At 45.4% G+C, this 25235-nt stretch overlaps 1 protein-coding gene and 1 long non-coding RNA gene across 9 annotated transcripts in view; one reads left to right on the top strand and one right to left on the bottom strand.

The window, feature by feature from the left end:
• The window catches only part of LOC132221698 (uncharacterized), a 170647-nt gene that overhangs the window by 39887 nt on the left and 105525 nt on the right, over window positions 1–25235 (top strand). The window lies entirely within an intron of this gene.
• The window catches only part of VWA5A (von Willebrand factor A domain containing 5A), a 52506-nt gene that overhangs the window by 21435 nt on the left and 5836 nt on the right, over window positions 1–25235 (bottom strand). For 3 of the 8 annotated variants that reach the window (XM_059675954.1, XM_059675956.1, XM_059675955.1), the window contains 13 exons: window positions 24783–24897; window positions 22558–22727; window positions 22222–22310; window positions 21653–21797; window positions 21121–21200; window positions 18879–18993; window positions 17707–17871; window positions 17179–17279; window positions 16495–16829; window positions 13809–13955; window positions 10684–10805; window positions 7970–8096; window positions 6942–7461 (listed from right to left, as the gene is read on the bottom strand). In XM_059675954.1, coding sequence (XP_059531937.1) covers window positions 7382–7461; window positions 7970–8096; window positions 10684–10805; window positions 13809–13955; window positions 16495–16829; window positions 17179–17279; window positions 17707–17871; window positions 18879–18993; window positions 21121–21200; window positions 21653–21797; window positions 22222–22310; window positions 22558–22727; window positions 24783–24897 — 1791 coding nt within the window. In that variant the 3' untranslated portion in view covers window positions 6942–7381. Of the gene's footprint in view, window positions 1–262; window positions 436–541; window positions 765–1262; window positions 1466–1572; window positions 1634–3596; window positions 3648–6941; window positions 7462–7969; window positions 8097–10683; window positions 10806–13808; window positions 13956–16494; window positions 16830–17178; window positions 17280–17706; window positions 17872–18878; window positions 18994–21120; window positions 21201–21652; window positions 21798–22221; window positions 22311–22557; window positions 22728–24782; window positions 24898–25235 lie in introns of those variants that run through there. The other 5 variants (XM_059675959.1, XM_059675961.1, XM_059675962.1 and 2 more) reach the window with 3 other exon arrangements.

Genomic DNA, 25235 nt, shown 5'->3' with positions numbered 1-25235 from the left:
GCCTGGGTTGTGGGCTCGATCCCCAATAGGGGGCATGCAGGAGGCAGCCGATCAATGATTCTCTCTCATCATTGATGTTTCTCTCTCTCTCTTCCTCTCCTCTCTGAAATCGATAAAAATATATTTAAAAAAAGGGGGGGGGCATTGCAATTTTCCTGGGGTTAATAGGGGGAAAGTTAGCAATATTTAGGAGATGGAGGGAGGAAGAAGATCGGGACCCAAAAACAGGGGTGCTGGCAACTACAGGGCACTCACTAATTACCTGAGCAGAAGTCTTATCTTCAAGGTACTCAATAGGATTCACGGGGGAGCTGCATTGGACACTCTTGATGCCATGCTGGGAGCTGATGGTGGCAGCCAGGCTGAGTGTGTAGGGCACGTCCGGCGAAGGGACTGCAGGAGTCTTCATTTGAAGGCTACCGCCCTCAGACCCTCCTACGGAAAGTGAGCTCAGTGGTGTGTCCTCTCCCCACAATGTTTAGCACCCCGACAACCCTGAGGGGGGTTTTCCCCTGAGTATTAGAAGAAAGAGCCTACTCACTGGAGAGTTGGTAGCGAGGGTTCAGGATAGCGGGGAGCACATAGCGCAGGGCCCCGTCGGCCTCCAGAGGCAGCTCCTGCACGTACTTCAGGGTGAGAGCCGCCTTCGACCCGGGGGGCAGGTTCCCCACGTTACAAGAGAAGGTGTCGCCAGCCTGATCGTCCTCCTCCAACAAGAAGGCTTGGTGGCCCTGGCTGATGGCATTCTCGTAATTGGTGCGGGCCTAAGGAGGACAAGGGGAGACGGGTGACATGACATGAGAGGTGACATGCTTGAGGAGGAGACGAGTGCACAGGAAGCAAAGACTCTTGGAGTGAGCCTGTGATCGGTCTTGCCAAGTTCACAGCCAAACCCTGAGTGCCTTCAATGGTGTTTCCCTCCAATGGTTTTAGGAAAGTTATCAGTTAGAGTGGAGTAGAGGACAAAGCATTGGACATCAACATTTCTGGAAAGTTGCATTTGATAGAGACCCTGAAGAGTATGCATTTGGGAAGGTAGGGAACGAAGGGGGTAAGAGGGAGAGATCAACCAAAGGTCTTATATGCTAGCATATAGGCCTAACCAATGGACACAGACAATAGGGAGGTGAGGGCATGAGTGGTGAGGATGAGGGGTAATGTGGGGATAAGGACCCATATGTAATAATCAATAAAAAACTTTTTAAAAAGACTATGCATTATGGACATAAAAAGGGAGGAAGGAATGTACTCATCCCCAGTACCTCAGACTTCTCCTGTAATTCTGCCACAATTTTCTTCCCATCCACCACGGCCTCGAAGCTGTGGACAGCTGAGTCTTCGTCCATGGGGAAAACAAAGAAGGCCTCCAACGGGTCTTTCCCCTCATTCTCATAGTTCAAGGTAGCAGACACACCGGCCACAAACTCGCGAATGGACAAGGTCACCGAGATGCTCTTCAGTGGCACTAGAGATAGACCAGCGTTCAGGAGGTCACCACCTTTCACAGAATGCCCCCCGCCTTGCGAGGTGCCAAAGGTACAATGGCAAGTCAGAGTCAGGAGTCAGGCTTACCTGGCTCCTTTTGGTGGGTTAGCAGGCCACAGGGAGGGGACACCATGGTGACACAGGGTTACTGTGGAAAAGACACATCATGAATGGAGCGCCATGGTGGGGGTTACCTATCCAAACACCAATACCGATGGGCTTCTCTCTGGCATCAACATCTATTCAGAGGGTTAATGAGGGACCCAGGAAGAAGGAAATAGTGGAACAGAAGGGGATAAAGGTGTCAATAGCAAGGCTCCTTCTAAATGCCAGACCCTGGTGGAAAGCTAGACAGGAAACCTCACCGAAGGCTGGTTCAAACGCCAGGTCCACTTTTTTCGGAAGTGTTTTTATTATACCACTTTTTAGGAATATTCAGTGAATGTAATGAACGCCTCTGAACCTCAGTGCTTCTAAAATGAAAATCATATGTCTGTGCACAGATGAATGAAGACAGATGAAGTCCTAGGAATGGGGCTTGGCCCATAGGAGGCGTTGAATCAATGATGACAGACATGAGTGCTGTTCTTGTCGCTGTTGTTAAATAGACCGTGTTGTTACTCTTGTAGGTGGCCGTTAGACAGACCTGAGCAGAGCTAGGACGATGGGCCAGGTGCAGAAGGTCACCAGGGGGGAAAGGCCCAGTCCTAGCCATGGACATGTGAAGGGTAGGACCTGGTCCTCAGAATGACCTTTCCTCCCCTCGCATACCCTGGTCATTCTCATTGAGAGTCCCTGACCTTTCCTCCCTGGAGAGACCATCTGGGCTTCAGTTGTATTTCATTCAGCTCCAGGCCCAGAAAAGCAGCAAAACCCGGCAAGCAGCACCATGGCTGACCTCGGGACCAGCTGCACTGAATAATAACCCCCCTGCCCTGACCCTGATCCATCAATCAGTGGAGACCACAAACCTGAAAGGACACACCTGGAAAGCTGCGGAATATTCCATTGAGATCCGCCCCTGGGATCGCCCCTAAAACCCTTATGACTGAGGACCCAGCAGAGGCTCCCTCCAGGGAGCAAGTCCCTGCCTTTCCCTTCCTCTTCCGTTCCCCATCCCTCCAGACCCATCACCTTGACCTTCCCCCCTTCAAAGCTCTGAGGGCCTTTCCTTTGCCTCCATCCACTGTTTTCTAAGCCCGTTTCTCCTAGGAACTACTGCTACCTCTGTGCTTTCATAAATAGATGTGATCTTACAGGTTGAGTCTCGGCCCTGCACATAACAAGTTGCCTGATCCAAAATGGACTTCTGCAACTTAGATCACGTACCTCGTGTCTTTTCTTTTGGGGCTCGTTATTGAAACCTGTTTGTTCTCTCTGTCCAGGCGATTACTATATCATATATCCAACATGCCCTCTATTTTAAATCAAACCATGTCTTCCAAATTTCATTATAATCTCAGACAACCATTTCATGTGATATGGTAAAAAAATATTATGTCCATGGATTATTGATTTCAGAGAAGAAGGGAGAGGGAGATAGAAACATCAATGATGAGAGAGAATCACTGATTGGCTGCCTCCTGCACGCCCCCTACTGGAGATCGAGTCTCTCCCTCTTACTCTCCCTCTCCCTTCCTCTCTGAATTCAATAAAGATAGATTAAAAGAAATAGATTCAAACAAACACACACCATACCCTACTCCAAGCCAGAGCAGTGGCCATGTTGCTCACCCAGCTGACTGCAATGGTTTCTGATACTCCATGCCCCCATACCTACAAATCAGCGCCAATACAGCAGGCTTGTTGTTTTGTGTCTGTTTTTATTTTCATGGATTAGGTAAAAACAGATGGTGGCAAAAAGGCTCACACTGGCTAAACCACAGAGGCGGTCCAGGCTGTGGGGAGAGGAACGCAGGCTCAATGAGAGGGTTTCCACGCACACATCTGATGGGGCCCTTTCTCGGGTACCACAGGCTGGGGCTGGGCTAGGAAAGAGTTTCTAGTAACCCCAGCAGGGAGCTTACCGCCTGAGAAAGACAAGGATACAGGGGCACAACAGCTGGAGAAACTGGAGGGCGACCCAATCTGTAAGGGTGGGCGGTACTCACCAAGGGAGGCTTTCTGGTGAAGAGACAGAGGGAGCAGTGGCTGAGTGTCTCCTGCAAAGATACAGGCTTGTCCCCAGACTCTGTCTAACCCCAGAACAAATCCCTCCCAGGGGAGGTTTGCTCTTCTGCAGCCTCGCCCCACCCTTCCCAGGACAACCTATGCTGAGTCAGAACTCCTTCCCTCTCCCTCCCCAGGGCACTTGAGAACTGCACCCAGCAACAGGGAGCAGGCTGGCCACAGCAGCTGATGGGGCAGCAAGTTGAATCCGAGGCTGGGAGAAGGGAGGGAAGGGTCAGTGAGTCAGGTGCCCGGAATCCAGGCACTGCCCTGGTCCAGGGGGCCGCTGGTGGGGCAGGGGCCACATAAGGGCCAGTGGAGAACCCCGGGTGGGCCACAGGCCATGAGGATGCAGAGTGAGGCTGGGATAGAGACCGGGAGTGGCCCTGCCGGTTTGGCTAAGTGAATAGAGCATCAGCCTGCGGACTAAAGGGTTTGGGGTCCCGTTCCGGCCAGGGTTCAGGCAGGGTTGTGGACTCGATCCCCAGGAGGGCACATGCATGAGGCAGCTGATCAATGATTCTCATCATTGATGTTTCTCTTTCTCCCTTCCTTCCTCCCTCCCTCCCTCCCTTTCCCTTCTTCTCTGAAATCAATATATATATATATATATATATATATATATATATATATATATATATATATATATATTTAAAAGAAAAAGAAATCAGGAGTGATTTAAATTTTAAATTTTCCATCCAGAGTTTCGGCATCCAGGGAGTCACAGAAGGTACCTGAGCTGGCCCCTTGAATTTCTATATAGTAGGGTAAACTTTAGGGGCTGCAGTACGATTTGGCTGGGGGGAGGGGAGGTTTGAAGCTCCATTTCCACAGCATAAATTTACATCAAATGGAGGAGCTATGAATTGTCCGCATGAAGGGGAGAGGGAGAGGGAGAGGGAGAGGGAGGTAAAGCAAAACAGAAAGTAGAGAGGGGGGCCTTGAGATGATTAGGAGATGACAATTCCCACTTCCAGCCCCACAAGATGCCCCCAAACTCCCACCTGCCCCCCCCCCTCCCCGCTAGCCGCCACCCCAAACCCCCATCGCACACCAGGACTAACTCCTGTACCCCTCGGGCTTGCAGCTACAACAGACCGGAGCAGAGCTAGAGGTGGGAGAGGCAGGTAGTGGGCAGGGGTCTCAGCCCGGGTGAGCGGGGACCCCTCCCTCCTCCACGCCCGGGTTAGCGGGGTCCCCCACGGCCCCACTGTAGTGGGCCACCTACCTGCTGGGCATCCAAGCCTGAGTCACTCCCATAAACACCCTCAGCCAAAACTTCAGGAAAGACCCGCCCACGCCTAGGGACCGGCGATAAAGTGGCGACTCTGTAAGTAAGGGATCGAGGGAAATTCCTGCACCCACAGTCTAACTCTCTCTTTAACTCACAATATCTCTGAGCAACAAACTCGAACTCTTTAATACCCGCTGAAATATATCAGGAAAAGAAATGGCATTAGAAATCAGAATACTTCATTTAAACTCTGGTTTGCTGTACTCGTTTAAGTAATTTATACAACATTTTTTATTGACATAGTTTCATTCGCTAGGAAATAAAAATCATTATCATAATTACAACATGAACAACAAATACACTCTAGTACAACAGTGAAGTGTCTGAAAGCTGCATTTCAACAGGCCCTCCGCAGGTCACACGCAGCCACCAGCAAACTTGGAGGAAAGTCCTTGAGAGATGGTCTCACTGTGAAACGCGGGCACGTTCCTAACACCAGTTCACTCAGAAGTTTCATGGCGCTCTGCTCTAGGCCATCCTTTACCTGAGCGAATAGACAGTGAGGCCTTGCTCAGAAGTCTTGAGGGTTCTAGGGGAAAGTCACAACCCAGTTCTAATGTTATCATTTACTTTTACAGATGGAGACACTAACCTCTGAGGGAATAAATCATTGGTTTATCATCACATAACTATGTAAGGGTATGGCCAGGGTTCTCATAGTGGTTCTCTGACTAGTGCCTTAGGAAATCAGCTTGCAACAGAAGATATGGGGACAGGACACCGTATGAACAAGGGAGGTATCAGAAAAGTGGGAGGGCCCTAGCTGGTTTGGCTCAGTGGATACAGCATGGGCCTGCGGACTGAAGGGTTCCAGGTTCGAGTCAAGGGCATATGCCTGGGTTGCAGGCTCGATCCCCAGTAGGGAGCATGCAGGAGGCAGCCCATGAATGATTCCCTCTCATCACCGATGTTTCTCTCTCTCTCCCTCTCCCTTCCTCTATGAAATCAATAAAAATATATTAAAAAAAAAAAAAAGTTGGGAGGGAAAACAAGGGATGAGAAAACCCATGCAGATCCAATGAATAAATCTATAAAATACCAGATACAACCAAGTGTCATTTTAATATCGATACAGCAGTATGTTAGGGAGCAACACATCCAATAGGGTCCCTTCCACTAGGATAGAGTGTGTGGGACTGCAAGTCAGACATGATCACGGGGAGCTCCGTTCTTCCTCTTGGGATGAATGGCCCAGGTTTCCGGTCTCAGGCAAAGCTGCCTTTTGCCCTGCTTTTAATAAAAGTATACTAGATCGGAGCCCAATTCAGAGGCCGCATGGGTTCAGGCCAGGACGAAGGATCCCATGATGGCCCTCTTACTAAGATGTGTCCTGATTAAGAAGAAACATCTGTCTCCCACAGCTACCACTCAACCCTTGGGCAGTATGAGGGGAGGCGGACAGTATAGGCTAACAAGACCCAGGCAGAATCAACCAAGAAGGTCCCCAACAGTGCCAACCCTCACAGTGGACCCTTGAACCTCATGTGGAGGTTATGTGGATCCCAATGTTGGCTGTCAACTGCCCCTCCATCTCTTTATTCTACCCAAGAATAGAAAACTGGATAGCTCACCAGTCTTGTCCCCCTAAGTCCCCAATAGCAATAGTGAATAGACAAAAAATAACGCAGAGAACTTTCCAATCCAGGCAATCCCCAACATCAACCCAGCAACCTGTAGCCTAGAGTCCACGCCCCTTGTTTCTCATGTCATCACTCTGAAAACCCCAGGAGGGACCTCACTGCCTCTGAACTCCTTCCAGAAAGAGAACAGGCCTGGGGCCCTGATGCCTGGCTGAGGGCACATGATGGGGAAAGGATGTCATATCCGGAGGGAACCTGGAACCTGGAGGAAAGGTGGGGCGGGCATCATTGACTTTTATTACAGGAAGCCGACAGGAGAGGCATACTGTCAGGGCCAGCCTGACAGGTTGATCCGGGCTGAGGTAGGGAGGTGGAAATTGAGAAAAAGAAAGAAAGACAGGAGAGCGGGATTGGGAGGACTGCAGGTCAATCGAGGAACTGCAGCAAGTTTATTAACCACGCAATGCCTTTTATACACAATACACTGAATAGGAGGTCTGTCAAGAGGAATGTATGCTTTGTTCCTCTTAATCTCTAAGGGAGGGACAGAGCAGAAGGACAAATTCTCGGTACAGCAAATCTCAGTAAATAGTTACAGACTTCTTGGTAAGCCATGAAAGGCTGTTCCCATTCTACAAAGGTTGCTCTCATTCTACTGATAACCGCCATCCAAACCAGTCTGGGAAAACTGTGTGGGTAAGGGTCCCAGCCTTGCTAGCCCCTTCAGGTGCAAGGACCATGTCAGCTTACACCCGGTCTCCAACAGTATACAAGACAAGATCGCGTTCTGGGAGAAGGGGGTTCAGGAGGGGACAGGAGCATGAAGGAGCACGTGTGTTTCTGGTCGGGATCCTCAGGGGGCAAAGACGGCAGGATCCACCGATGACTTCAGAAAGCCCACAGCAGCTTTCACCAGCTCATCCGTGGCGGAGCCTGAGAGGAGAAAACAAAAGTGAGGGCTGAGGGACAACAGCCTTTCTCCCATTGATATTGATGAGAGGAAGTGCCTTTCTCCCGTTCTCCCCTCAACCTCCTTGGTCATCTCCCCGGAGTCCTGCTTGTATCTTTGCTTAGACCCCCGTATTGTCTCGTCACATTGCCCAGATTCCCTTTCCTCCCCTCTGGCCCCAGAAATATCCAGCAGCAGTGAGATAATAAACACTCAAAAGACAAATGCCCCAAGTTCAGTCTCACTCTCAGAATAGCACTGACAGAGTGAGAAGAATAAATGCCACTTCATGTCCCTGTTCCAACTCACACTCCCCATCGATGCCCCTTTCCCTCTTCACACACCTCCCACTGCCCTCTCATCCTGCCCAGGAGAGAACTAGCTGGGAGACCGAAAAGGTCTGGACCAGGACGGCCCGGGGGCTCAATGTCTGGGAAGATGCGGAGCTTCCTAAGGAGGGAAGGAGCTGAGGGCTCAGGCTGGTGCTCCTACCTGCATGGCTGTGAATCCAGGTCACAGCTTTCCGTTCCAGAAGCTCCCACTCGCACTTCATGTCCTTATACTTGTCATGCAGCCAGATCACCGCCAGGACGGTGGCCCAGCCTGAGGAATCCACACTCTACAACAGAGAGACGCCCCTGAAGCCTGCACTCCCTCCTCACCTACCAGGTCACCCGCCACATTGCTACTAAATGTTGGTGAACCCTCACCAACACAAAAACATATTGAGGAATTACCAATAGCCACATGGTTTAAGAGAGAAAACGGATTCATATAAAAATGAAATGATTTGCCCAAAGTGAGTCTTCTAGCACATGGCGGAGCTGGGACTGGAGACCAAACGTTCTGATTCAAGGTCACAGTGCTCATCGAGCTCAACAGAAAGTCGTCCATAGACCAGAAAAAGGTGAGTTTTCACCCGTGGCTCCCGATTCCAGTTTTTGGAGAAAACAGATTAAAATAAATTCTTTTATATCGTGAGCGTTAAAATTTGGAAACAGCTATCATGGCCTCTGAGTAGACTTGTTTCAGATCAAAATTCCCGGTTCCTTCCATTCTCCCTTAAGAGGACTTCTGTCAAAGCAGGAAGAACCCGTGTGTGTTCTCCTGGTCTAGACACAAGCACAGCGATTTCTAACATACATCTCTTTACATGGTCACATCTGGAGGTAACGTACTCATAAAATCCCATGACTCCAGCCCCAGATTATATAATAATAAAGGTTTCCTGACAATCCTTTTGCCCTCAACTAATCATGTTTCAAATATGCTGTTTGATAATAAGTTGATGGTCCTCTAAAATCTCTAATTTTCATGTGCAACTGCTAAGTCATTTGGCCTCTATTCTCTACCTGTAGAGTTGAGAATTTAGAATGAAAAAGAGTGCTGATGCCAGCTTTTTTTTTTTTTTAAATTCAAGTCATTGTTCAGGTCTTTTGGGATCCTGATTTTCTTGTCCATTACGCCATCTCCCAGTTTTGTCACATAGAAATAGGAATGTATTGGTCTATATCTTCACCTAAATACTCATTGAATATGGACCCCCAGAGAATCAGAGACTGGCAGATCTGCATATCTGTTTCATTTGAATAAATTCATTATTCAGTACCATGGGTTTCCAAGTAGTTTGTAATCAGTCCATATACTAATCATTAAGAAAAGTTCAAATTCCTTAACGAAATTCAGATACACCAGGGCTCTTCATTCCCTTGATTTATTGGCTAAGTTACCATGTCCAAGAAGAAAGTGTTAGTCTAACATGTCTTGTTCTCAATGAAACCGAGTTAAATCTTCATGATCCTTAATATCCTCTTTGAATTGTCTATATATTCATTATATTTGTTAATCAAATTAATAAATTATTTATAAATTACTCTTGTAATTATCTGTTTTAAAACCGTATTTTCAATAGAAATATAGTTGTAAGTATCCTAACAGCCACATGTAAAAATGTAAAAATAAAAAAGCTCAATTATGTTATTAATAATATATTTTATTTAACCTAGTATGTTTAAAAGTGTTTTGAAAATATAGTTTTATTAAATATATATATATTTTTGTTGATTTCAGAGAGGAAAGGAGAGGGAGAAAGAGACAGAAACATCAATGATGATTGGCTGGCCTCTGCACGCCCTCTACTGAGGATCTAGCCTGCAACCAGAGCATGTGACCTAACTGGGAATCAAACCATGACCTTCTGGTGCATAGGTACACACTCAACCACTAAGCAACATCAGCCGGGCTAATCTAATATATTTAAAATATCATGTTAACATGTAATCCATATAAAAATAATATTTTACATTCCTTTGTATATGAAGTTTATAAAATCAGAATGCATTTCACAATTATAGCACATCTCAAGTCAATTAAAAATGTAGTTCTTCATTTGCATTGGCCATATTTGAAGAGCGTGATAGTTACGTCTAACTAGTAGATAGTGTACTGCTGTTGTAATTATAGGATATCTGAGGTTTATTGAATCATCTTCCAGATTATGTAAATCCAAAACGACATTGCCTTTTAGGCATCTGTCTTATATTTCACAATATTCAGTTAGTAAGCTAGCTTGAAATTCTAGGACATAATTTGTCCTCATCAGCAGACTTGAATGCATTTGCAATAATTACATCATCCCTGTTTATACTTCACATTCCTAACTTAGATTTTGCTAATTTCTGGACAGCTTTCTCATTAAGAAGAGGAGCAATAATGTGGGTTCAAAAGATAGTCCTAGACTTGAACCCCACTCTGCCACTAACTAGTTAGGTAAACCTAGACTCATTATTATACTTCTCTGGGTTTCAGTTTCTTCATCTATAAACAGCAACATAAATAGGACTTACCTTTTCTCATTGTTGTGATGAAAAAATAAGATCATGAAAGGTAAGTGTGTAGCGCACTGTAACTGCTCAGTGAACAGCTGTTATTATCACTAAGGTGGATGGCAGGGACTCAGTCAAAGAAAAAGAGAATGTTTGCGTTCCCTTTGTCACCCATCATCTCCTACTGGTAGACCATGAGTTCCTTGTTCCTTCTGTTCTAACCTACCCAGGAAATACCTTCAGCCTCTATTTATTAGAGATTTATTTAGTGTATGATCTCCTATATTCCGCTTCCTCAGATGAGTCATGATTCACCCAAGTCTCTTTACTGACCCAACTTCTCAAAGAGAGACAAACTCCTTTTTTCTTCCCGAGTCTCACCTTGACAGGGAGTGCAGCCTGCATATCTCCCAAGCTCATACCCAGGATCACGGCCAGACCTTCATTCAGATCCCAGGATCCATCTGCCTTTTGGAGGGAAATCAGCTGTACAAGAGGATCATCTTCAAAGATTTGGGGGAGAAAAAAAAAAAAGAAAGAAGATGAGAAACTAGGAAGTTTAATTTGGCCCCTTGGCATACGTCAGGGAGGGAGTCTGAATCCAAAGAAAGGCTATAGCAGTGATGGCGAAACTTTTGAGCTCGGCGTGTCATCATTTTGAAAAACCCTAACTTAACTCTGGTGCCGTGTCACATATAGAAATTTTTTGATATTTGCAACCATAGTAAAACAAAGACTTACATTTTTGATATTTATTTTATATATTTAAATGCCATATAACAAAGAAAAATCAACCAAAAAAATGAGATCGTGTCATAGGTTCGCCATCACTGGGCTATAGCAAGAGTGCAGATCCTAGTAACTTCCCCTCTCAGTCCTCACCCAGGAGACATGTATTTTCTCTGTGACAATGTAGGCCACCCGTGTTGTGCTGCCACTAGGAGAGATGCACTTAAAAATTCAGAAAGGAGAGGAAGATATGGGGCACTAAAGAACTCACATGGTAGTGCTATTTAAAGTCTTATCCTGTCCTATGGCAATGACCCTTAAAACGTAGGGTATATTAAAAAATTACAGATAACCCTAGCCAGTGTGGCTCAGTGGATAGAGCGTCATCCTGCAGACGGAAAGGTCCCAGGTTTGTTTCTGATCAAGGGCCTGTACCTCGGTTACAGGCTCCTCCCCGGCCTGGGCCCTGGTCAGGGCACGTGCAGGAGGCAACCAATCGATGTGTTTCTCTCATACCAATATTTCTCTCTGTCTTTCCCTTTCTCTTCCACTGTCTCTAAAATTCAATGGGAAAATATCCTTGGGTGAGGATTAAAAAACAAACATCTAGATAAATACAGCTTGAATTTTAATGATCAAAAATGTCAAAAGAGAGCAGACATAAATAAAGGAAGCAGTTAGCAGTCTACTTCAAAGAACAGTTTAGTCCTGACTGGTGTGTCTCAATTGAATGAGCATTGTCCCATGCACTGGGAGGTCACGGGTTTGATTCTCAGTCAGGGCACATGATCGATGTTTCTCTCTCTCCCTCTCCCTTCCTCTCTCTCTAAGGTTCAGTAAAAACATGTTTAAAAACATAGTGTAGTGTCTAATCCTGATGGTATAAAAGCTGCCTGAAGACCACAGAATTTTCATAGAAAGCATCTCACATCTGGATACCTATCCTATGGGATGATATACTGAGTGCAAATTAGAAATTAGTCAGCAAGAAAAACAGTTCTACTCTAATAGGAAAAACAACAACAACGAAGGTTCTGAATATCAAAAGCCTACGTTTGAATCTCAGGTCTGCCTGCACTCAAAATCTAATACAGTGGGGCCTTGACTTACGAGTGTCCTGACTAATGAGTTTTTTTGAGATACGAGCCGTCTCTCCGCCGATTTTTTGCTTTGAGTTGCAAGCTCAAAAAAATTCGGGTTACAAGCCAGCTTCAGAGACCCCACCGCTAGTTGGCGCAGCGAATGTCACAGTGATTTGACATACGAGTAATTTGAGTTATGAGCTCCGTCACGGAACGAATTCAACTCGTAAGTCAAGGCCCCACTGTAGTTACTTAAACCACAGAAATGTCAGCCTTCTCTAAATGGGAGACAGTCATGCCTGATGCATGAGGAAAAACATCCAGGACCCAGAAAGGCGCTTAAATGGCTCCCAGCAAATAGTAGTTGCTGGGAACTTCTCTCTACATTAGTAAGAGGCTCCATGAGAGAGGAAGCTCATTATAGTGGGGATATTGCTAGTTACTGGGTTTTAGGACAGCGCAGGAAGCCAACACTACGGGACACTGAGAACCTACTCCGTGGATAACATGAAGGAAGTTCTCATGAGGAGGTGCATGATAGTGCAACGGAGGAAGCTAAGGCTCTAAAAAGTTACCTTGCCCGGCTGGTGTGGCTCAGTGGTTGAGCATCGACCTATGAACCAGGAGGTCACAGTTCAATTTCCTGTCAGGGCACAGGCCTGGGGTTGCGAGCTCTATCCCCAGTAGGGGGTGTGCAGGAGGCAGCCGATCCATGATCCTCTCTCATTATGGATGTTTCTATCTCTCCCTCTCCCTTCCTCTCTGAAATCAATAAAAATAGTTCTAAAAACTGAAACAAGTAAAAAGTTAACTAATTTTCTTAAAACCCCACAGTAACTGGTAGTCAACAAGAGGTCTGAATCTACCTTAGACCTCGAAGCCCTTTCTGTATTAGCAGCCTAAGAAGAATGCATAAAGAGAGAGTAAGTGGCAAAGATGTTGAAACGATGAAAGGATTGTACACCATAAACCCCTGCTGTAAAACAGGAAAAGACTGGACAGAAGTTGCCTTTAAGCCTATTTTAGGAACACGTACTTTGACTACCCAGCTGTTTGGGACACAAAGCAATGAAATGACCAAGGAACAGCTTGTAGTGACAGAAAGTCATGAGAAAGCATTAAAAAGGTCGGTCTTCGCCCTAACCGGTTTGGCTCAGTGGATGGAGCGTGGGCCTGCGGACTGAAGGGTCCCAGGTTCGATTCCGGTCAAGGGCATGTACCTTGGTTGTGGGCACATCCCCACTAGGGGGTGTGCAGGAGGCAGCTGATCGATGTTTCTGACTCTCTATCCCTCTCAGTTTCCTCTCTGTAAAAAATCAATAAAAAATATATATATAAAAAGGTCGGTTTTTCAAACCCAACCTGTAAGAGAATGATTCATGCAGCTGGGGCCCAAACAGGCTGGCAGGTGGGTTCTGCAAGAGGAGGGCCCCCGTTGGTAGGCGGGGTGTGAGAGCTGATGAGATGGCAGAGGGGCTCATCCTGAACTCCACTGGGGCAGGCTTCAGTGTCCTGTGTTGTAGACTATGGAAGCGGGGCTGGCCCTGACAAAAAGACTGGGAAATTTTTACCCTCTGCCCCGATGCTTCTCCAACCGATCACGTCCTAGGTAGAGAAAGCCACAAGACAGCAGAACACGGAGGATGAGCTCTTCAGTTCCCATAGATTATGAGAGAGAACTGAGGGTCATCTCACCTGTATGGTTAGTTTCCAAGTCGGTCATGTTGTTGGAAGAACATCCCTTTAGCATTTCACTGGAATCATAACAATCATCATACTGCACCACGTCAGGCTGGTGTTTCACTGATATAGGACTACCACCCTTTAGACGTTTCTTCATTTCTATATGTGTGACAGAAAAGCCGTGGTGAGAAAATATCCCTGGGAAGATGCTCACCTAGAGAATGCAGGCTCTTGTTAATTGTGGACCTATGGGGATCATAACCATTCTTCGGGTAGGACATGCTCCGGTATGAGTTGGGCAGAGATGCGGAAGGATGGTAGGAGAATGGGGCTTTGTATGAGCTCGAAAAACAATATAGCCATTGACACTGAGGCACCCTATGCTCTCTGCTGCAGGCAATGGGCTCTGGTAATTTGAGACATATGCTCCTTTCTGTGTCAGCCTCAGTCATCATCTTTACTGTGCATTTTTTTCTCCTCCCAGGAGCCCAAATTCTGCAGCCTCTATGCCCTTCCAATGGTGTCCTGCTGACACATGACAATGGTCTTTTCTGCATCTTTAGTTTCATTATCAGAGGCTTCCTTCAACTACTCATCTCAACTCAAAACTAATTTTTCCTCCTAGAAATCTTTTCTCCCTCTATCCTTCTCAAATGGTGGTTGCTCCAGGTACCAGAACCCAAGCATCCATGTTTGAGAGGTGAGGTAGGTGGGGTTGGCAACCTCTTCAGTCCCAATGGCCACGTCCATAGCATGACTCTTCAGCTTCACCTGGATTACCTTCCAGGTGCTGTCAACCTCCAAATTCTTTGTCCATTTTCAACACCCACTGAAGTATCTGAAAACTAGATCGAAGACTTTCACTTCCTTGCAAAGCCTGCCATCATCTTTAGAGATTAAGCACCCATGTACATAACCTATCCAACTCTCTAATTCAAAGCTTCTTGTCTTCCTGAAATCAAATAAATGGCTTCAACCTCCACCCTACTCTGGCCACTCCCTCCTAAGCCAAGATATGTGATTATCAAGCAGAATTGTTCCACCTGTAAAGAACTAATTGAAAAAAAAACAAATACTTTAAAAATAGAATATCCAGAAATTCCAAACAAGATGGCAGTATAAATAAATGCAGTATCCTTGCCTCCTCCCACAACCACATCAAAATTACAACTAAACTACAGAACAACCATCATTCAGACCTGCCTGAAATAAAGCTCAGTGGGAGTCCTAGAACTATGGAATTAAAGAAGAAGCCACAACCAGACTGGTAGGAGGGATTGGTGCCACACCCATGTGGGGCAGATAAAAACTAGGGGGATGTCTCAGCTATACAGGTAACCCCTGAGGAGCCAGGGGTCCGAGCACCACACCAAGTCCCCAGCCCAGGGTTCCAGTGTTGGGAAGAAAAGTCCCCCTACCTTCTGGTTATAAAAAACAGCGAGGGATGAGGCTGAGGGAGACAGAGGCTGCAGGAGTCCCAAGCAATTCCTCCTAAACAGTCCACATATGGACTAACTCGGACTCACTCCTCAGAGCTCCAGCATGGGGCAGCTACCTGAAAGGCACCTGAGGCATACAGGGAGGAACTGAATGGTCTGGCATCATAGCAAGAGCTGGATGGGAAACTTTCTTCCAGACAGAAGTACTGGTAGAGGCCATTGTTCCTTTGCTGAACCCTCCCCCAAAGAGCCAGCAGGTGGCCACCATATCTGAGTCTCCATCAACCTGGATTAACACTGTTAGTCCCACCCTGGTGATTCCCGGAGGCCCTGTCCGCACCAGCTGTTTCTAGTGGCTTTACCATCAGAATGGCCTGTCTTGGCTCATGCTTCTTATTTTCCTAAAATCGCTCAAATAAGCAGCATCTGGCCTGGTACCTGTTGCTAAGTGACCCTGGGCCTGGCACTAGCCACAGCCAGCCTTGGTTTGTAGCTTGGCTTCTCCTGGGCACCTCCAAGCTCAACACAAGTAGCAACCATCTGCAGATCATTTTGTAGCTTATGCTGGGTGGCCCTGGGGCAGAACAAAGGCAGTGGCTGACCTTGGCCTAAATCTCCCAGGAATCCCCAGAGCCAGTGCACCCAGTGGACAGCTGCAGACCATGTCAAAGCATCACCACCCCACCACCTCCACAAGTGACGTACTCATGGGGTGGACTCAGCAGGTATCAGAGCCCCGTTGAAGCAAATCCTGTTCTGTGAGGTGGGTCGCTGCATAGCTGATCCTCCATGGTGATCTCAGTCAGACCTTGCAGCTGATTGGCCCTTTAACATTCCTTGACAAAAGCGCTGTCTCACTGAGCATTTCACTCTCCAGTTTTGGTTTAAGTCTGAGACAGCCCAGCAATCAGCACCCATTTCTAACACTACCAGGTTGTTTGCCCGCCATTTGTGTAATCATTAACCAGTATCAATAGGATACATCAGCTTCAGATTTAGGCAGTGTAACTACTCAATGTTTATGTGCACTTTCAGCTTCATTTCCCTCATTTTTCCCCCCTTGGAGTACTTTACATTTTCTTGCTAATGGTGTACTAATTTTCTCAGACAGAAAAGTTTTACAGCAGTCAGAGATCCTAGATGTGGAGAGACAAGGCAGGTGGGGGGGGAAGGGCTTTTCATAAACATTTGCTTTAAATGATGTATCTAGGTATACAGGGCCCCTTATTTTATGTGAGTTTGATTAGAATAAAACTCACTTTTAAGGCTGATCCCTGATTTCGGAGCAGGAGCACCAGCCATCCGACGAGAACTACAATACATCCGAACAGGAGCACCACTCGGCATACCAGGAGAACACATCATCATAGGCTGAGCAAATAGCATTGGACTTGGAACGTCACTGCGAGTCAGGGGTCCCTGAACAGGCTTCTTGAGATCCTTGTTGATGGCAATGAAAGCCGTGTGGGAGCTTATGACGCCGCACTCCATGCTTACTTTCAGCACCTCTTTTTTATCATTGGCTGGAGTCTCCTGGAAGCCCATGTCCTTGGTCTGGATGAAGGACTTGGCAGCCAGGCGATGAATGGTGAGGCTAACAGAAAAAAGATTCCCGTGACTCAGGCAGAAGCACACCTGTGCCGCCACTCAGAGCCCTGACAGGCTGGGGATGGCGCAGGGAGGAACATAAGATCGGGGGGGGGGGGGGGGGGGGAATGAAATCTGAGTGGCCAGAAAAGGAAAAGTGATTTTAGGGAAATCATTGAGCCCAAAATGAAGAGCAGGAAACTGACCCCCTATGGATGGCAGAGACAAGAAGAAAGGGAAGGGGAGGGAAGGGGAAGGAAGGGAAGGAGAGGAACCAAAGGAGAGGAGAGGGGAGAGGAGGGGAGGAAAAGGAGAAAGAAAAGAAAGGAACTAGGAAAGAAACAGGGAAATCTTACTTGGCATCCGACTTAGGCTGTAGAGAAAATGCCACTTGATTCTCAAACTGCGTGCCCTGGAGGGTGTACTTGAGGCAAACTTTCCCTGGTGCCTCTGCTGGCTAAAAAGTAGAGAAGAGGAGACAGGATGGGAGGGAGAGATCACCCAGGGAGAGATGGCAGAATCGGGGCAGCTCCCCAATCCCACACATTTAAAGTTTCTGGCTAGAAACCAGGTAGTTCAGAAAACCAGAGGCTTGACATGATGGCGAGGGGAGGGAGGCTGACCCTGTCGGCTAGAGCAGCCTTGGGCAAACTACGGCCCGCGGGCCACATCCGGCCGGATTGAAATGAATAAAACTATTGAAAAAAAAAGAGCGTACCCTTTTATGTAATGATGTTTACTTTGAATTTATATTAGTTCACACAAACACTCCATCCATGCTTTTGTTACGGCCCTCTGATCCAGTTTAAGAACCCATTGTGGCCCTTGAGTCAAAAAGTTTGCCCACCCCTGGGATAGAGGAACAAGCAAGAACGGAATCTCACCGGCATCGTCCCAGTCAACTGGGCATAGACGATCAACCTCTGACCCCGGAAGATGACAGTTGGTTCTGGGGAAAGCATTTTAGCAGACAGACCTGCAGGCAAATCCCAGCTCAGAGAAACATCCTCTACCACAGGCTGCAGAGAGCGCTTCAGGGCCCTGAGAGCCTGGCGGAGGGAAGAGAACAGAATCAGCACAAGTACATAATGGCAACCATACCTACTGCTACCTGAGTGTTCATCATGCCCCAAGAGCTATGCAGCCCAACCCATGGTTGACCTATTCCCTCATACTCTACTAAGAGATGGGTGTTCTTCCTTTTGCTTTACACATGAGGAAGCTAAGGCAGAGACACGTAATAAATGTGTATAAAGTAACAGAGAAGTAGGCATTCGATAAGAAATGGCACCAACTGGGGACGAGGAACGCAGCACTATAACCAGAGGTGGAGGAGGCCTCCTTGTGCGAACTCATCAAACGGAGTAGCAGTTTACCGCCTCTTCCACCTACAGACATATTACAGCTGTCCATCTTGTTTTTGTGGGGGGTTTTTTTGTTTGTTTTTTGTTGTTGTTAATCCTCACCTGAGGATATTTTCCCATCGATCTTCCGAGAGAGCGGGAGAGAGGGAAAGACAGAGAGAAACATGGATGTAAGAGGAACACATCGATGGGTTGCCTCCTATATGAGCCCTGACCAGGGCCCAGGCTGGGGAGGAGCCTGCAACCAAGGTACGTGCCCCTGACCAGAATGGGACCCGGGACTCTGGTCTGCAGGCCAATGCTCTATCCACTCAGCCAAACTGGCTAGGGCCATCCTGCTTGTGTTCTTTGTGTCATTTGCATGGAGGAGAGACTAAGCACACACCTGGAATGCCAAGCCTGGCCAGGAAAATTCTTGTTTCTGTCTTTCTTGTTTTCAACACAAAGCCCTGACCTCTTCCACATTTTGTTTCTGGACTTCCAACTGCTGGGACTAGATGCCATTTCCCCAGAAACTACAGGGGCCCGTTCACATAAAGACAAAAGTAGTCCCATTGAGTCTGTAGCCCAAAGCCCTGGGAATATAAAGAAATGAATCCTAGAGGCAATAGGTTGCCTCAGCTCTTGCAGCAGGGTGCCCCCTGCCCGCACTCCCTCTGGACCGCCCCCCTGGACACAGGCTTGCCCCTCACCTTCGACTGCATCCTCTCATTGCCTGTGATAAATTCTGCCGCGCCCCCTGATGCCCGGGCAATGCCTTTTATGAGGCTGGTGGAGGCTCCTTCGCCAATACCAAATGAGAAACACCTGCGATTGTAAAACAGCCTGACGTTAGAGACAGGGACGAAAGGGTGACATGACAAAATCATGGTCAAAAAACACATAAAAATACATGAAGAGATAGTGTACTAGTTAGTATACTTCTGAATAACATACGTTTTATAAAGAAATCATAATGATAGTTAGAAAGTAGAGGACACCAATGGAAAATTTAGGACATATCCAAATTTAGGATTTAGTTGTAGATATGTTTATAATTCTAGTTCTAAATACACATGCCAGAAAAGTAAGTCTAAAAGTCAACTACCTGAACATCCATCTCCAGATCTTGGGGAAAAAGGAGCCAAAACCCCCACAAATTTTAAAGAAAAGAAAGATAGGGGCAAATGTTATTGATACAGAAGACAATCATACAAAAGAGAGGACATACAAAAAGTGCTTTTTTTTGGAAAAGATTATTAAAATTGACAAACATGCCCGGCTTGTGTGGGTCAGTGGTTGAGCATCGACCATAAACCAAGAGGTCACTGGTTCAATTCCCAGCCAGGGATTTGGACTTGATCCCCAGCAGGGGGCATGCAGGGGGGCAGCCGACAAATGATGTTTTTCTCTCTATGTATCTCTATCCTTCTCCCTTCCTCTCTCTCTAAAAATCAATAAAAACATATTTAAAAAACTGACCAACACTTAGGGCAAGAAAAAAAGAGAAGGCACAAATAATCAGTGTCAGGAATAAAAAGGGAATACTACCACCGATTCTACAGAACTTAATAACATCATCTGGTGACATTGTTGACATTTCATGCAGAGAAATTTGAAAACTGAGATAAAATATACAAACTCCCATAAGAATCAAGAACATATAAAAATATGGACAGTTCTATTTCAATAAAGAGATTTAAAAATCTTCCCACAGAAAAAATCTCCTTGTAACATCTAGTAAACATGTAAGAAAATATTTCCCATAATAGAAAAACAGGCAATTCTTCTCAGCTCATTATATGATACCACTGTAACATAGGTATTAAAACCCAACAAGAATATTATTTAAAAAGTACATGCCGCCGAAACCGGTTTGGCTCAGTGGATAGAGCGTCGGCCTGCGGACTGAAAGGTCCCAGGTTCGATTCCGGTCAAGGGCATGTGCCTGGGTTGCGGGCATATCCCTAGTGGGAGATGTGCAGGAGGCAGCTGATCGATGTTTCTCTCTCATCGATGTTTCTAACTCTCTATCTCTCTCCCTTCCTCTCTGTAAAAAATCAATAAAATATATTTTTAGAAAAAGTACATGCCAATATTTCTCATGAAAAAATATTTTCCAATCCTAAACAATTATTAGTCAACGGAATAAGAAATATATGAAAATTGCTAATAGATCACAACTAACTTGGGTTTATTTCAGAAATGCAAGGCTGGTCTAATATTTAACAACAGTCATTATAATGAACACATTGAAAGAATAAAGGATAAAACCATACACTCATCTCACCAGATACATAAAATGCATGTGATGAAGTTCAACCATTCATTATTATTTTTTAAAATGTAAACAAAAAGAAAATAACTCTCAAAACAGAAAAACCCTTAATCGGATGTAAGATATCTACAAAAAGTCCTAGAGCAAACAACCACACTATTAATGCAATGCGATCCATGTTCCTTCTGAAAACGGGCATTCCCAATAAATCTACAACCATGCCAATTCAAAGAAATAGGTGTGTGTAGACATGTGAAAATGAATATTTATATATGCATATAGGTGCACACACAAGTGTGTGTATGCAAAAATATACATGTATAAGAATACAAGGATATTCATAAAAGCATTATTTTAAACAGCTAAATGGAAGCCCATCAGCAGTATAATCAATCAATAAATTATGGTTTAGCCATACTGTGGAGTACTATACCCCAGTGAAAATTAACTATGGTTCCATGCAAAATATGGGTGACTATATACTGTTGAGGGACAGAAGCAAAATACATAGAATAAAAACTGTGTAACATTAATTTTTATTCAATATAAGCTGAAATAACCCCATAGTATAGTATTCCTGCCCATCCTTACTTGTCAGCACTGGAACCATAAGACCCGAGATTACAAGTGGCACTACCAGGGTCAGTCACCCAGAAACACACACACTGTCTGCATACCTGTGCCTCTGCCCATTGATTTTCACTTCTCTAATGACACTGAATGTGTTGGTCACTTCTCCATCTGTGAAGACAAAAAGCTGCACACAGAAGACATTGGTCAAGTCTCTATGAAGATCACTTTTTTTTTAAGTTCATTTTTAAAATACCGCAATTTGCCCTTGAAAATCTCGAGTATTTCATGCCGGAGACACTGATGCCTCTTCGGACACGTGTGAAATCCCTAGGGAGCCACTGTCACTTGCATCAGGTTTTTACATGGTTTTGGGCATTTTCCTCACCCTACCAGTTTCACCTCAGGCCCCTGTGGCATTCCACAAGAGAGCTTCCACCTCCATAGTTCAGAGCATGGAGCTAAGGAACAGGGATTCTATGAAATGCCTCTTGTCTTTTCCCCTTTACAACATGACAGACAAATCTGAAATGCACACCCTATTGGGACAATCCTGCAATGAAACTCAGGGCTATACATTCTGGAACCGAAGTTGACTTCTCGCTACCCACTTTCTGTGAGCGCTGTTCCAATTCTTACCTGGAGAGGGTGGCCTGGGATGGAAGTTCTACTGTAAATGGCCTTGAGTGGTGCCAAGATTTCTGTGCCCCCGAGGTCAGCGTCCATACTCTTAACTCTCTTCAGCGCCTGCTCCATGGTATCCTGAGTGTACTTCACGCTCTCCCTGAGAAAAGCACCCACACTCAGGGACACAGCGAGCTGACAACCCCCAGGATCGCATCTCCGCATTGAGATTCGCCCCACTGTAAACCTCCTCACCTGAACTCCCTAATGCCAAGGTCAACTCTACTGTAACCCCTTTAACAATATAGTCCTTTCTTTAGAGCAGCGGTTCTCAACCTGTGGGTCGCGACCCCTTTGGCGGTTGAACGACCCTTTCACAGGGGTCGCCTAAGACCATCCTGCAGATCAGATATTTACATGACGATTCATAACAGTAGCAACATTACAGTTATGAAGTAGCAACGAAAATAATTTTATGGTTGGGAGTAAAATCATGAGGAACTGTTTTAAAGGGCCAGAAGGTTGAGAACCGCTGCTGTAGAGGATCCTTCTTTGAACTCTCTGTAGCCTTTCTAGAAACTTACGGAAAGAAGGACTCAAAGGATGATCCAAATCCATAGATGTTGAAATAACAGCCTATAGGCAAACTCTTCAGCAGCCAAATCAGTGTTTCCTGAAGGAAGAGAGTATGGGAAGCGAGTGAGAGAGGATCCTTGAAGACACACAGACCCTCCCCATCTAACTCCTGCGGGTGTGGGCCTTCACCCAGAGCGCGCCTCCCAGTCTTGTAGTCCTCGGAGTGGTCACGTGAGCTGCAGTGCAGCTGGAAGCACTGATCCAGATGACCCAGATGGACTCTAATGTAACCCCCGAGACTCATCCTTACTTGAGCACATGAGCAGAAAAAGAACTAGTCTTACCTTGGCCGCCTCTATGCGCAGCTGAGATGGATTCTGATTATTCATGGGACAATGCATACTTCCCGAGCGGTCCATGAGGAAGACGAATTCTCCACATGCCGTTGGTGACTGAGCCTCTGGGATATTTGGGTAGAAACTCACCATCGCAGATGGATCTCCCATCAAAGAATCTACTCAGAAAGAATAAGGACATCATGAGATGAAAAGGAAGTAAAACAATACATACTGTTGTGGGAGTACTTCTTGGGCACACAAGGGGGAGCTCTCCCAAAGGGAAGGACAAAACCAGGCAACTAATGTACAAAGACAGAGCCCCGAGCTTCAGGGAACAGGAGCTGGAGCAAACCTGGCTGAGGCTGGGATCCCCTCTAACAGGTTTAGCATGGATGGCCTGCCCTGAGCGGGGGAGGAAATGGGTAAACGAGTGAAGGCAAATTAAGGAGTTCCAATTTGTGAGCTGGAGTGTGACGTTACCTTGGCCAAACGTCAACAATGAGATAAGAAAAATGGCCGATTGAAGATCAACTGTAGCTCCTTATCTTTAAAGCAGTGGTAGCTATGGAAGTAAGAGCCTAAACCAAGACATTGTGTTTTGACTATGATTGTCCCCAAGGATGTGTCATTCCACCAAAGTGGGAAATGCTTCAGAAGTGTCAAGATCTTTCCAGTGACGCTTCATGGTCTCTGTAGTCCAGGGCCATGGCAGCTCAGGGAGGCCCGAGACAGCGGGCCCTGACATGTGTTACACCAGTACAGTTACAAGAAGAAGTACACAGCCCGGTCGGTGTGGCCTGGTGTTTGAGCAGCGACCCAGGAACCAGGAGGTCATGGTTCGCTTCCTAGTCAGGGCACATGCCCCTGTTGTAGACTCGATCTCCAGTAGGTGTGTAGGAGGCAGATTAAGGATTATTCTCATCATTGATTTTTCTCCCTCTCTCTCTCCCTTCCTCTCTTTGAAATCAATAAAAACAAATAAACAACAAAAAATAAAATAACAGGAAAAGTAGATATATACCAAGGAAAATTTGGAAAATAAGATAAATTAAAGAAATTTAAAAACTAAACCTAGTAAGAAACTAAACTTAGGCATAGAAATTAAGAAACTAGGTTAAGATAAAAAAAAACAAAAAAAAACCCTGAAGATGGATAAGGGTGATATTTACAACATGGTGAATGTACTTAAGGCAACAGAGCTATATTGTTAAAAATAATTATAATGGTAAAATTTCCGTTAGGTAAATTTTATACCAAAGTATTAGTGTTCTTTTTACTTAAAATTTATGTCAGATAAATTTTACCACAATTAAAAAAAGAACAAAGAACTCTAGGTGAGATTACATGTTGGAATGATAAATCAATCAGTAAAAGTTATTTATTAGATAAAACAAAAAATGTAGAATGTAAAGTTAGTCTTAATCTAATCAATAATTACTACGTGCATATTTTCTGTGGTTTTAAATGTTTTTCTTAATTGACAGGTTATTTTTCTTATAGCAATCTGTTTGTATAACTTACTTTTCTTTAACTTAATCCTCGTTGGAAGGCTTTTTTTCTATATTATTTAAATCTGTCAACATATATGATTTTGGTAGCTGCATAATAACTCATCAAGTAATCCCAGCATAGTGAATTAAGTTACTGTGAGACATTTTGACTATTTACTAATCTTTGATATTATGAAATTGGCCATTTTAGTGTATATTTTTACTTACATTTAAATTTATTTCCTTAGCTAAGATTCCTAAAATTGGAATCATTAAAATGAACATTTCTTTTGACACATATCGCCAAATCTCTTCTCCAAAGTTCAATTCCAAATTATTTTTGCTTAAAGCAATCTGCAAGAGTGCCAAATTCACCTCACCTTTTAAAGCATGAGGTGTTCCCAGATTTGGAAATCCTTGATCATTTGAAAAGTGAAAAAGTCACATCATTTACTTTTATTTATAGTTGTAGAGGCTGATCATCGTCCCATATTTTTAAACTAGCTGCATTTCCCTTGTAAATTTTTTTTTCATATCCTTTGTCTAAGTACCTACTAATTCACCAAAATTTACATATAAGACATAGTCACATGATATTCAATATGGAATCATTTTTGCATGCCAAGTGGAAACTAGTCCCCCCCCCCCTTTTTTTTTTTTACCCATTACTGAATAGAAAAAAAAAAAGTGAGGGTAATTCAATGACCTTAGGCGGTAACTACAAAGGAAGAAACAACATACCTGGCTTTGTTGCGGGCGCCCCCATCTCCACAGCCACGCTGGGGGTATGCACCTCACTGTAGTAAACCAGGAACTCCACATCTCGATCAAATTTGTGTCCGTCAGCCAAGGAGATCTGAGTTGGGAGCAAGCAAAGAAGCCATGTTAGAACCATCATGCCTCTGCCTGGGGCTGAGGTCAGAGCTGAGGGCTACCGGCTCCTTCCACGTGTAAACAGAGCCAGGAGCAAGGGTGAGAACAGGCAGGAGGCTCTGGAGATGAAATAAGGATAAAGAAGGGGCCCAGCCCTAGCCAGTTTGGTTCAGTGGATAGAGCATTGGCCTGGGGACTGAAAGGTCCTGGGTTCGATTCCCAGTCAGGCCACATGCCTGGGTTGTGGACTTGATCCCCAGTAGGGGGTGTGCAGGAGGCAGCCAATCAATGATTCCCTCTCATCATTGATGCTCCTATCTC

This window comes from Myotis daubentonii, chromosome 19, assembly GCF_963259705.1.
Source record: "Myotis daubentonii chromosome 19, mMyoDau2.1, whole genome shotgun sequence".
NCBI classification, from domain to species: Eukaryota; Metazoa; Chordata; class Mammalia; order Chiroptera; family Vespertilionidae; genus Myotis; species Myotis daubentonii.
This window is presented reverse-complemented; position numbering and strand designations above follow the sequence as displayed.